At 40.0% G+C, this 12,896-nt stretch overlaps 1 protein-coding gene across 1 annotated transcript; it reads left to right on the top strand.

Moving 5' to 3' along the window:
* Nucleotides 1-10,652: 10,652 nt before the first annotated feature.
* On the top strand, nt 10,653-11,764 carry npvf (neuropeptide VF precursor). Its single transcript, XM_028429490.1, has 3 exons — nt 10,653-10,811; nt 11,216-11,430; nt 11,599-11,764. The coding sequence occupies exons 1-3, from the start codon at nt 10,653-10,655 to the stop codon at nt 11,762-11,764; spliced, it is 540 nt and encodes a 179-aa protein (XP_028285291.1).
* Nucleotides 11,765-12,896: the final 1,132 nt, after the last annotated feature.

The raw sequence follows: 12,896 nt of genomic DNA, 5'->3' as shown, positions 1-12,896 counted from the left end.
TTCCACACTTTCTGTCTCTGGTTGTGTTTGCGAACAAAACCACTCATTAACGCAAGGCATAAATTCTGACATGGGATCTCTCATCAGCGCACGCCTTGATGTCTCAGAGTAAACTCAGGTGTTTTTCTGTCTGCGTTTGAGCTGCACATACAAATTAGAGGCAGGCAGATACACATTTTCATGCATTCACACTCCCACCTAAGTAAGCCTATACAATCCTCTCTAAATCACTTCAAACTCAGACCTAAAAAAATTGCAAACCTGTCTGCACAATCGACAGTGTAAACAGTGTTAAGTAAAGACTGGATACACAAAAGCTTTTAGCTGAGAGTGTTGACATTGGAATAATAGAATCTCCAAAAACGAACTGCTGACAGGTTGTCATTGTGTCTGATACTGTTTAACAAAGGCTGCTGATGACAGACTAGTTGTGGTGATTGTTGTCTTTTCACTCTGATGGTCGAATACAGAAAAAGAAGATTTAAAATAATAGGAATCTAAAATGCCAAACTCTTTTTCTTTTTTTTGTTTCTTAATTTGACTTTCTTTATTTTATTTCTGTAGCACAGTGCTCATGGCTACACACTGCTGACTGCTGACAACCTGTCAGCAGTTCATTTTTGAGGGGCAACAGTGGCGCAGTGGGATAGCAGGGTTGTCCAATAACCGGAAGGTTGGTGGTTCGATCCCAACTCCTCCCTAGTCACTGTTTTATTTACTTTTAATATTCTAAACATTTTTAAGCTAACAATCTTGGTTAATGGCTTACATGGTCTGCAGTGACAATCCCAGGACATAAAACCAAACAAAGTAATGAGAAAAAAACATGCACAGCATAAAACTATTGATTATGGCAGCTTGTAAAAATAATTGCCTTTATGCAGAAATTAAATGCGATAAATGAGATCATGTGATCCAATATCAGTTGGCAGCAGCTGGTATCAGGTGAAAAAACAAACTTCATTATTTCTTGTGATTTAATGGGATAAACGTGCTAAATACACAATAGTTTTCATTCAAATAGGCTTCTTGAATAATAGGTGTGTGTGTGTGTGGGGGGGGGGTCACTTTGGGTAATGCGGATAATAGATGGACAGGATGAATGTTGGCTTTCATTATTGCATGTTTGTTATGTGCAGACATGGCATTCTTGGATGTGTGTCGGTGTGGTTTTGTTTCCGTGTGTGTTCAATGCTTCCCAGATCCGTCTCTGGATCCGGCTGCCATGCTGTCATGCTATGGCGTGACGTGACTTCATTTCTCGCATAATCATCATGCCCAGGCATAGACTGGACATAGTGAGAAAGACAGATTGCTATCTCCATAAATCTACCACACTCATGAGCTCAGAGAATACCAGACAAGGTTTGCAAAGCAGTTACACACAAGATGAAACAAAAGTCAAAGTCTTCTGTGTCTCTTTATTTTTCTCTCACGCCTCTCTGTTAATTTTCCACTGAGTGATGAATGACTGCTGTTATGTTGCAGTACGTGTGCATCTGTGCTTGCGTGCTAAATGTATAGATGTTTGCATGCATGTGCACTCCTTTTCTGCCATCGTCTCCCCTGCTGTTGTAACAGTTGCTCTGCTTTCACCATTGTTGCACAGAAAAAACACCACACATGCTCTCATTCCCAATGTAGGAGGCTGACACAGCTTTGTGTGCCCGATCCAGTCACTGCCTCTATTGTGTTGATGTTCATGTTGTGAAGCGGCTCATCTTCATTCATACTTTCATACATCAGTTCTAATATTATGCTGATTCCAGACTAGCATCCTGCTGTATTTTTGAGAATCTGGGGTCCTGGAGGTGCAGGGGGTCCCCTCTCCCACTCACTCTCGCCAAGAGCAGATGGCCCTGGCTGGGCTGGACTGCGTGAATGAGCCCCTATTGTCTCTGGATGTAGCGTAGCCGCCTAGCCCAGATGGCTTTTGTACCTTTTGTGTCTATGCTGACTTTCTGCAGAGTGAGACACTGTGTGCTGTCTGCTCCTGTGGGTGGTAGCCCTCTGCGTTCTTTCATTAGATTCACTCTCTCTATCTCTTTGTCTCTCACTCTCTTGTTTTTTAGTGTGTCAATTCAGTTCACTTCAAATGTGCTTTATTGGCATGACAGTGAAATGAGCACTGCTGCCAAGGCAAAATAAAATGTTACTTGTAGAGACTGGCGTTTTCTATACGGAATTAAGCTCCACAAACTAAGTACTATGTAGACATGCCAATATTATGCCTATTTAATTATTAAACATCTCATTCCACAAGTAGCTGCAACAGCCTGTTCATGTTGGGAACCTATAAAATTTTGAAACAGGCCAGTGCAGTTCCTTCACTAGTTTTGATTACGATGTAGACAAATTTGTAAAATAAAGTAATAAATTGGTTGAGATTGTTGACAAAATGTGAAAAATAGGTGCCTTGTGCTGAATTGCAGAGATAATAGCATACTAAAACCATGCCAATGCATAACCACTTTGTACCATAAGATGATAGTGTATCAACTGATAGCGCTGCTCAAAGTGCTATTTTTCTTTTATACAGTCTCATACTGACTCCAAACACCAAAGCTCTTGGTAAGCAACTATTGATGCTAACAGAGGTAGCTATGAGTATGAGTAGCTAGTTTGTTCATATCCTCCCACAGATGTTGTTTTTCTATGAATGTAGAACTGTCAGCATGTGTTCAGATGCTGTCTAAACACATTGTTTTGATTAAAGAAGTTAAATTAGATTCTGTATTTGTGGTGGTAGTCTCTTGTCTAAAACCACTTTTATACAAACATTCATTCAAACACACACAGATAGTTTAGGCATTAGGTTAACAGACTGTGTAGGTATCTGTTGGTTGGGAGGGACATAGATGTCATTTAAATTGTATAATGTGTGTGTGTGTGTGTGTGTGTGTATGTACTCCCTCTTGTGTCATCTTCACCCAACTGCAAAAAGTCACATCGGTGCACCACCTCACTGCTCCGCTCATTTCCATCTTACAGCTAATTTACTGCTCAAATCAAGTCAGATGTCTAATGAATCTACACGTCTATGCTAACACAGACCTCGGATGACCCCTGTCATCTTTTTCCAGCATACACACACACACACATCCATACACACCAAGGTTAGCATGCACAGATTCCATCACAGGCAGGCATCATGTGTTCCTTCAAGCCCTCAGGGGCCTCCACAGGACGATGCTCAGCCTCTGAGCATTGGCTAAATCCCTGCCAGAGACAGTCAGCCTGTCTGCCTGGCAGGGTGGCACGTCAGCAGACTGTATTTACAGCAACTATTGAAAGAAAGGGATCTGATTACCGCAAGGAATATATACAACTCATCCATCAGCAGGAAGGCAGAGAGACAACAATAGGCAGACAGAGAGAGAGAGAAGTTGGTGTATCGTTCAATGTTGCGGTTTCATTGGTGCTGCTATACCTTTACACACACAGACACACACACACACAGATATATAAAACCACACACACAGACATTCACACGTTTTTTTCTGTCAGTGGATGTGGGTCCAAAAAGCAGTCTGGCGTTTCAGTTTCAATCTTCCTCTCTGCCCAGATCAAATACATGAGGCGGGAACTAAAGATGATGTCACTATCCCACAGCTGTCCCCACCACTCAGTGATACACTCACACACTGTGTATTTGTGTGTGTGTGTCTGAAAAGCTCTACTGAGGTCAAATCTCTCTCTCTCTCTCTGTCTCCCTCTCTTTGATTCTGGCTTCCTTCAAAACTCTAGGGATCCACACACCATTCTGAAAGCTGTGGTCTGGATCAGGTTCCTCTGTATGTGTGCATGAGAGGTGCACGTGCACACACACGCACACACTGTATGTACTCTCCAATTCTAGTTGCCGGGAAAGGCATGGGGGGAGGAGTGGGAAAAGGGAGGGGAAATGAGGGGAAAGTGGGGATGCTTTTACAGCAGAACCATCACAAACAATCAGAGGATAACAATATTTTATTCACAGAAAACTGACCACACACACACACACACACACTCAGTGAGAGGAAACCCAATACAGACAGTATCGTTTAGCATGTGTTCCTCGTTTATTGTTTTGTCAAACCCACTGTCTTTTTTTTCTCATTTTGTCATTAGTTTAATTGATAAAATGGCTTAATATAGTAAATAGGACAATGATACATTAATAAAATGAACGTACACTTCTACTACAGTGTAGCAGCTATTTGATGGTCATGCCTGCTCTGCTCTCGGTGTGCATTTTATTTATATGAGCCAAGAACTTGACAGAGATTTCCTCTTTAATCAACCTGATTAGCTCTCTGTGTGCAGGCACTTCCTTTTTTATTGAAGCCAGATACTGAAAGGTTTCCCTTTAACCCTGCGGGCTGGTTATAATTCTCAAAACCATATTGCACTCATTGTTGGTTATGACAGATATGTACTTTTATTCAAACTATAATTCCCGAAGCGTATGTTTTATCTATATAAACAGGGTAATTCAGTCAGAATAGTTAATGCTAGGCTTATGTTGTGTCCTCATTGAGACATGAATGACATTATATACTGTATACATATATTTAATTGTACAGATTCAGTGTTAAACAAGCATATGCTTATTGCATAAAATATATTTTAATTTAAAAACAGTAAACTATTTTTGTCTTGTACTTAATTATTTAAAATAAAATCCCATAAAATCAAGAATGCAGCATAGAAAAGTGATTATATGACAGCATTACACTTAATATAGCATTAACTACTGAATACTCTCCATATGGAGGTTAACGTGTCAGAAGCTGAGAGCTTCCTGGAAGTGAAACATGAGTGCTTGTACTGTAACTGTACGCAGCTAAGTGCATGCACTTCAATGAGTGTATCTTTTGAACGGAGGACTTTAGGCCATTATGCTGGATCTGCAGTGATTTAATAAAGACTTTTGTCTGTTCCTCCAGTCGCTCTGACATAGAGTGCACGCAGACGTGCGTAACAAACTGCAGTTTAACATTTGGAATTGCTTAATGCTTATTTTTACTTTGTGTGTATCAAAGGAAACCTGTGGTAAGCAAAGTGCCAACTCAGCATTTGCTGTTTCACTGCTGGAAGCTCATTATGTACAAATTTAGGTAAAGAATGCAGGGGATTTCTTAAATTATGCCCTTATACCGTGCTACTATGAAGCTCATGTTTGTTTTTAGCGGACCCATTTTCTTGGACCTGGCAAGTCTGAGTTTCAGTCTGCAGTAAAACCAAACACAAAGACACATTGAGAGGGAAAATAGCTCAAATTACAAAAAAGACATTTTGCTTTTTGAAGTCATGTTTTGATATTTGTTTGCTAATTGTCGTCTGTATCATAAAGACAGCGGTAAATGAATAAGGCAGCACATGCTTCCTATCTGTGTATGAAAGTCTCAAGTATTCAATTACTGACAATGTTGAACAGTCTCATCTCTATTTTTACAGTTAGAGAACATTAATGAATTCTTGAAAACTATTTTGACTTGAGACTTGAGTCTTGTTCCATGTGACAAATTAAAAGTGACTTTGATGACTAAGAATATTCCTTATGGAGAAAATCTAATCAAATTTTATGTGTTTAAAAATGTTTTGCTTCAGGCGCTGTGCAGGGTTTAGCTGTATCCTGCAGGGGATGGGGCTGGGGTCACAGTACAGCTCTCTGTGTGGGTGTCTTTTGACCTATTGACCGCTGCTGACTCCTGGAACAGCGGCCAAACTGCCCGTCCAACTGGGAGCAGAGAGAAGGCCCAGAGGTCAGAAGACACACTGAGGGATAGAGCTTTTTCTCAAACATGTTTTCTACTTCTCCTTCTATTCTCTTTCTCACACTGGCACAAACACCTCTAAGCCTCTTACTTAATGGCAAGAGTGAAGTAAAAAGTATTTATTTTCTTACAGACACTAGTGCTTTTTGGAATTTAAACACCAAGCTTTTAGGAGGTTTCCAGAGCCCAAGGATCATGAAAGTCACTCAACAAATAAATGACCGTGTAAACATTCGAATTAAGTAAGAGCTAGGAAAACAACAACATGACAGGGGCTGTGTTTTCCTCCACCCCAAACAGCAGGCATTTCTAAACCCTGTCAGGCGTTAATCTCTTATCATCAGACATTCTTTCTTTATTATTTCACCAATGTCTGTTTCCCCCCTTTCCTTACTAATAACACATTAGCTCATCCTCACTTCTCTATTTCTTTCATCAAAGTGTTTTTCCTTCATTCTTCATTTTATTGCTGAAACTCAATCGCTCATCTTCTCCACCGTACATCTGTTATTTATCTCTTTACACTTGAATGGACCATAAGAGTTTATGTTGGAGAAAGTAACATATATTACAATAAAAACACAATCTATGGCAGATTTTTCAGGCAAACCTCCACTTTTTTTTCTCTCCTCTCCTAGGGCCCCCATTCCTCCCCCCATCCTTCCCATCCTCCACCTCCTCTCTCTCTCTCTCTCTCTCTCTCTAGGGTAATTTGCTTAGCTTCCTGCCTGCTTGCTCAAGCTTTTCCTCAGCTTTTCTTATTGGTCAGTTTCTAATGGCCTCGGATTGGTCAATGCTTTCAAGACCTCCCCTCATTGACAGTCATCACAATACCTCCCCTTTTCTGGGACACTCCCATCCTTCTATCATGCACCTCCTTCTCAGACTCTCCACCTCTTTTTAGGTGCTCCTCCTACCCCAAAAAGACGTGTCTTAGAGTGCCACCTGGTGGTAGGAGCTCTTCATTCTGTGCTCAATGCAGCTTAGATTTTCACTATTCTCCACTATATACACCTCAAAATGTAACAAAAGTCTAAAAATGAGCTAAAAACAGATACAATACCTAAAAGGAGAAAAAAAAGACAACAGGTTCTACATCTATGCTTTGTGGGATTGTCCCATCCTTTAGTGCCATCTAGTGGATTTATGTGGGAACCATAACAACAAACAACTTAAAGTTTTAGGTTTACTAAACTGTAGACAAAAAACAGCAAAACCAAATAATGGATTCTTTCCATTATTCGTGACTGAACAGGACAGGCTATAATTTAGCAAAGAATGTGAATGTGAGCAAATCAATGTGAATATAATTACGTGTCAAGACGATTCCTACTTGTCCTGACCCATGCACAACACTTCGTGCTTTAAATTGCACTGTTGCCTTTATCCTCTGTAGCTTTGAGAAGGGTTAATTAGCCTAAGGGAGGCACATGTTAACTGACTATGTCTACGGATGTTTGTACTTCCTTGCTGCTGACTAGCTCTTATTAAAACTGTCTGGTTTTGTTCAGCTACCTAATCAGACACAAGTCCAGTCCAGGCTGCTGACAGGATTATGGGTGCTCTCCTGCCCACACTTTAGGACACTGTACTCCTCCAGAATGCTGAAAGGGACAGTAAAAGTCACATCAGTGCCCTCACACCTATAGGTCATATATTCTAAGCACAAGAGTAGCTTTTTCCCATAAGCTATCTCCCTCATGAACAATTAAACTGTCTCACCAGGTCTCTCTCTGTGCAGTAATCTCCTATATCTTAAATCAACTTCTATTTATTCTAATTAGTTGGAAACATTACAATTTTCAGTGCACTGATTTATTACTTGTAAGTGCATTAAATTTCTCCCTAGCATAGAATAAACATGAAGGTAATCTGTATTTTTTTTCTAAAGTCAACCAATGCCCTAAATGGACCTAAACCAAGGTTTTACACATAAACCGCTTTGCTTTCAGGATATAGGAGACGAGTGAGAGAGACATAGACGAGCTGGGTGAGGTGGAACATGTTAGGATAAGTATTGGTCTTTTCTTGGGTCTTGCTGATATGGACAAAAATACAGCATACTGCCAGGTCATGAAAGATCATGTGTTTGTACAGTTCTACTGCCTGTCATAAGAAGAAAATTAAGCTGGCTAATTTATGGTCTTCTCCTGAGATGATTGCAGTAGAGGGCAGAGCTGTCAAATTCTGCTTATGGTCCCAAAAATGCTCAGGGCTCTGCCTGTGTAAAAGGTTAAATACCTTCACATAAAACTCCTTCTGTCACTCTGTGGAGAGAGAACAACGTTTCCCTTCCTTTCTATTCCTAATTCCATCTCTTGGAATTTTTATAGGCTTTAGGCATCTTTTGTTCCTGGGTGTGATTGTGTTACTGATCCTGGATCCTGGATGATTATCATCCAACACAGTCAGAGACACAGATTTACACTGGACACACACACACACACGCAGCACTGTGTGTGTCTGCCTGCTGGCATTAATTCATCTTCCCGTACATTATAATTCTGTGATTCCACAGAAATGGATTTGATCATTGATAATGCCATTACCTGTCACAGAGGCTTGATGAATGTGTCTCCTTGCTAAGTGTACAGGCACGTGAAGTGTTGTGTTGATGACCTGGCTCATGTCTAAGTGAGGAGATAGATAAAACCTGGCATAAATCAGCTCAACAGGGCGATAACAACAAACCCCCACAACTCATAGCAGGGATCTGAGGGTGTCCTGAACCAGGAGTGGAATTCTGGGAATATTGCCAGATCCCTCGCAGAGACAAGCAAAAGATCAATGTTCATATTGTTTCCCTTTTCTTGCCGTTTTTACAAATTTTGGCCTTTTATATATTTATTCACTTTGCTTCTCTGTCAGTTTTGACTAGTTGTTATGGACTTAAGAGGAAAATTAAATCAAAAGACAGCCATGAAATTCTCAGAAGATTCTACATTTCCCAAACAAGGAGGCAAGATTTGTCTAAAAAACGATGTTATTTATGGAAGACTGAGTCGTTTTAAATCAAACCTGGGCTATATTTCTATCAAGCAAGCAGCATTTTTTTTTCAAGCATGTAGAAGCTGAAGGGAGGAGATGGAGGCCCAAAAGCATGTAAATGGAAAGATGAAAAGGCTGCCGGGGTGGTGAGGGATGAACATTAAAAACATTACGAAGAGAGAATTACAGTGGCAGAGAACAAGGTCTTCGAGGGAGTGCTCAGAGAGCTCAGTGAAAGAACAAAGGGAGAGCTTGAGGTAGAGTGAAGCCCTCTGCGGATAGGACTCGGGATAAGTGACATGATCGTAAATCCCAAACCCCTTATAGTCTCCAAGCTGGGGCCAGGGTCACAGAGAAAAAGCATGAAGAGACAGGCTGAGTAGAGGTGGGAGGTAAATGATAATACTGTATAGCAAAAATAGACTGAAACAATAGCCATAAAAACATCTAAAGGTTGATTCTGAATCACTAAAACCAGATGTGTTTCAGATGCTTTACAGCTGAGAAACCACTCTGTTAAATGCTCTCTGTGCTCAAAGGTGAGACGAGATATGGCAACATGGCAACAATGTCATCAAATTAAAGTTCCCCTAGGGTTGTCATTATCACTCTGTGTCTCTCAACAGACATTCCTTACATTCTGTCTGCTTGGGATACATATGTAGCTCCAGTGAGTCATTTGTGTATCTAAAAACACTATTGACACCTTCAGGAACTGGAATGAAAGAGTGACGTTACACTCGATGCAAATAGTTAGCACAGCTGAATTGCCCGACGGTTACACAGACACAGAAGAGAGGGGATGTTTTTTTTTGTCTACATGTTTGAAAGAGGAATTTTACAAAATGAGATACAAGCACAGAATAAAAACATAAGTTATGAGGGCAAGGGTGAGGAAATGACAACAAAAGATCATCAGGTGTTGGCTAAATTTTGCCCTTACTTGTAAGGAAAAAAAAGGTCACCCGACAGCTATACAGAGCTCTTCAAAGTCCACAGCCTGAATATACTACTGTACAAAGTACACTGGTGAACATAATGTAGCCTTTAGCAGCTATAGAAATAAAACAGGGCCAAATAAGAAGGGGACTGACCATCAGGTGGACATAAACATGACTCGAAATAACTTGAATATTGTGGTCATTCGTGATAGCAGGTTTGTGTTCAGATTACATATCAGAGTTGTGTTTACAGCTTGTTCTGCCCACAGTTAATAATAGTTAATCACTGCTGCTTCTCTCAAACTGCATCTTCAGTGCAGATGACATTATTTCACCACAGCTTGTTAATGATAAAGGTGTTGAAGTAATTTGAAAATGTCTTTAATTAAAAATCCATCACAGTTACAGGGGTAATATATTTATAATTGTTTTTTAAGTGAACATTAAGGTTTTGAAATAATAATGAAAAAATATATAAATGTTTTCATTTTGTCAATCAGTTCATCAACACATCCTCATGCTAGTGTTAGATTTGCTGCTAATTGACAACCTGGATATAATTAGTAAAGTTTATATGAGAAACCACATCCTCTGTAGATTTAAACAACACAAGTTGCACACATTGTGTTGAACATATAAAGCTGCCATTTAGTGTTCATTGAACACCTCTTTGTTTTGTTAGTTTGCTGTGATCTTTGAGAGGAAGGGGGAAAAAATCAAGGCTCATGTTCATTCAGCAGCCCAATTAGGACATACATACCTTTTCAAATATATTCATCAGAGCTGCATGATTAGTGGATGAGTCAAGAATGTGCTCAGTGTAAATGAGGTGTGAGGAAGTACATGCATGTGTCAGTCTGAGATGTGCGTGAGTGGTGACGTAGGTTATCAGGGGTCTTTAATAATAAGGGACAGTGTGGACTTACGTCTGACAAGAGAGAAGTTGTCAAATATTGCGGTTAACATGTTGACAGCAGTGATGCTGTCAGCTCTCCTGATGCTGGGTGTCGGAGTGGGGGCAGCGGCGGATCTCCAAGTGTATGGGAAATCACTCCATGGTGATAAAACTGTGCTGGGCAGCAATGAGGGCAGACACTCTGTGAGGAAACAACCACGGCAACAAGTAAGACACATATATTGAACCATTTCATTCTTTCAGCTCACCTGTTGTCTGTTTTTTTTTTTTTCAAAAGAAAAAGAATTAATTAACTAATACATGAGTTAATTAATCATCACATTATTTGTGTATTTATGTAAGCATTTATGTGTTGAAGTGTCATATAGCCTACAGTTTAATTGTAAACTGCATATTGGAATAATAAAAGCAATGCAAACCATAATAGTGAGTTTTGTGAAGTGATAGTTTGCACTAGTAAAAAAAAAATACTTTTTTTTCCAACATCAACAAAATTTGTCACTGATGATGATTGACAAGTGGTACATTCAGTCAAATAAAAGAGTGTAGCTTGGCACCTAATTAGAAAAATGAAAATGATCTGATCCACTCATCTAAATTTCTTTCCCCAGACAAAAAGTGAAATCCACCGGAGTTTAGACCTGGAGAGCTTTAACATTCAGGTGACCCCTCCAACCAGCAAGCTCAGCCTCCCGACCATCATAAAGCTCTATCCGCCCACTGCCAAACCTCTCCACATGCATGCCAACATGCCCATGCGCTTTGGGAGACAGAGTGACCCTGGTGATGACAGGTCACCAAACTCGACCCCCAACATGCCTCAGAGGTTTGGTCGGTCCTGGGAGCTGTTACGAATGTGTGCGGAGTGCAGGGAAACCCATGATGCAGCAAACCCTGTGCTGCCTCAGAGATTCGGTCAGTCCTGGGAGCTGTTACGAATGTGTGCAGAGTGCAGGGAAACCCGTGACGCAGCAAACCCTGTGCTGCCTCAGAGATTCGGTCGGTCCTGGGAGCTGTTACGAATGTGTGCGGAGTGCAGGGACACCCGTGAAGCAGCTAACCCTGTGCTGCCTCAGAGATTTGGCAGAAGCAGTCCATACTGGACACTTCTCAGGACTCTGGCCACTGAGCAGTTACTGAACACTGATGTGAACTGGTAGGCAACTATACACTCTCAGTTTGACCTCACCCAAATGTACAAGTTCCAAACCAAACCGTGTATTCTCTTCCAACAGGGATGAAGAATTTACAACCAGCTTGGAAGAAGAAGCAGAGGTGCAAGACGATACAGCTCTACTGTGAGATCTAATGCACTGTAAACACAACATTTTGTGTTTTTAAATTTCAAATGGTTAGTGTTCAAATGTGTTAAAAATACTGAAGAGTATTTAGGAAGTGTTTATCCTTTAGTCCCTTTGAATAAAGTTGTCACACTAAAGTTAAGATGTCACTGTGATAAAAAAACATCTTAAACGATAATATTAAAAGTTTTAAGTGAGTGGTTTGTGCTTGTTAATAAAAATAAATCACTTCATACATGAATGGTGGATGTTATAAAACATGAACACCTTAAATTAAAAAAAACTTCCTGTGCATAACCTGTTACCCTCCTAAAACCCAGGCCTTATGTTGATTCAGTGAATACAGTTAGTGTCCACTAGAGGGCGACAAATATACCTCCTCTATGCAGAGTTACAAAACCAACATGTTCATATCTATTTCAATAGATATAGAAATAGAATATACCATAAAATAGAAATATATAAAATAGAAATACCCAATGTGGTTTCTACCAGGCAGAAGGAGAGATGAGGAACATAGTTAAGAAATGTTTAAAATAATAAATAATAAAAATTCTCTGATTATAAGGGCTCTTAAGCAAATACATTTTAAACAAAAAAGGACAAAAAAAAGGACAATACAAACATGCCGGCAAGACTAAATAGGCCCCTTTGCTTCCATAAGATTAAAAGGTGAGCTTCAATATATTTAAAACCATGTTATTAAACCATTACCAAACAATTTGGAGTTCATCGTTCTACAGTGAGACTATTCACAAATGGAAAGCATCAACAGTTGTCAATTATTACAGGATATCCCAGCAAATTCCCAGCAAAATGAGACCATGAAATGTTCAGAGAAATATAAAAAAGAGCTACATTTCAGTGTCTACAGGCCTCACTGAGCCTGTTAATTGTTCTTGTCCTTGAACAGTTTGTTTGGAAGGGTTGCCAAGAGAAAGCCTCCTCTGTCTAAAAGCACAAAGAAGCACCACTGAGGTTCACAAGACTG

The sequence above is a fragment of the Parambassis ranga genome, chromosome 2 (genome assembly GCF_900634625.1).
Source record: "Parambassis ranga chromosome 2, fParRan2.1, whole genome shotgun sequence".
Classification (NCBI taxonomy): domain Eukaryota; kingdom Metazoa; phylum Chordata; class Actinopteri; family Ambassidae; genus Parambassis; species Parambassis ranga.
This window is presented reverse-complemented; position numbering and strand designations above follow the sequence as displayed.

Coding starts and splice junctions, on each gene's coding strand:
- npvf (XM_028429490.1), top strand. CDS start 10,653: ATGTTGACAGCAGTGATGCTGTCAGCTCTCCTGATGCTGGGTGTCGGA. Junction 10,812..11,215: donor GGAAACAACCACGGCAACAA/GTAAGACACATA, acceptor TTCTTTCCCCAG/ACAAAAAGTGAAATCCACCG. Junction 11,431..11,598: donor ACCCCCAACATGCCTCAGAG/GTTTGGTCGGTC, acceptor GCTGCCTCAGAG/ATTCGGTCGGTCCTGGGAGC.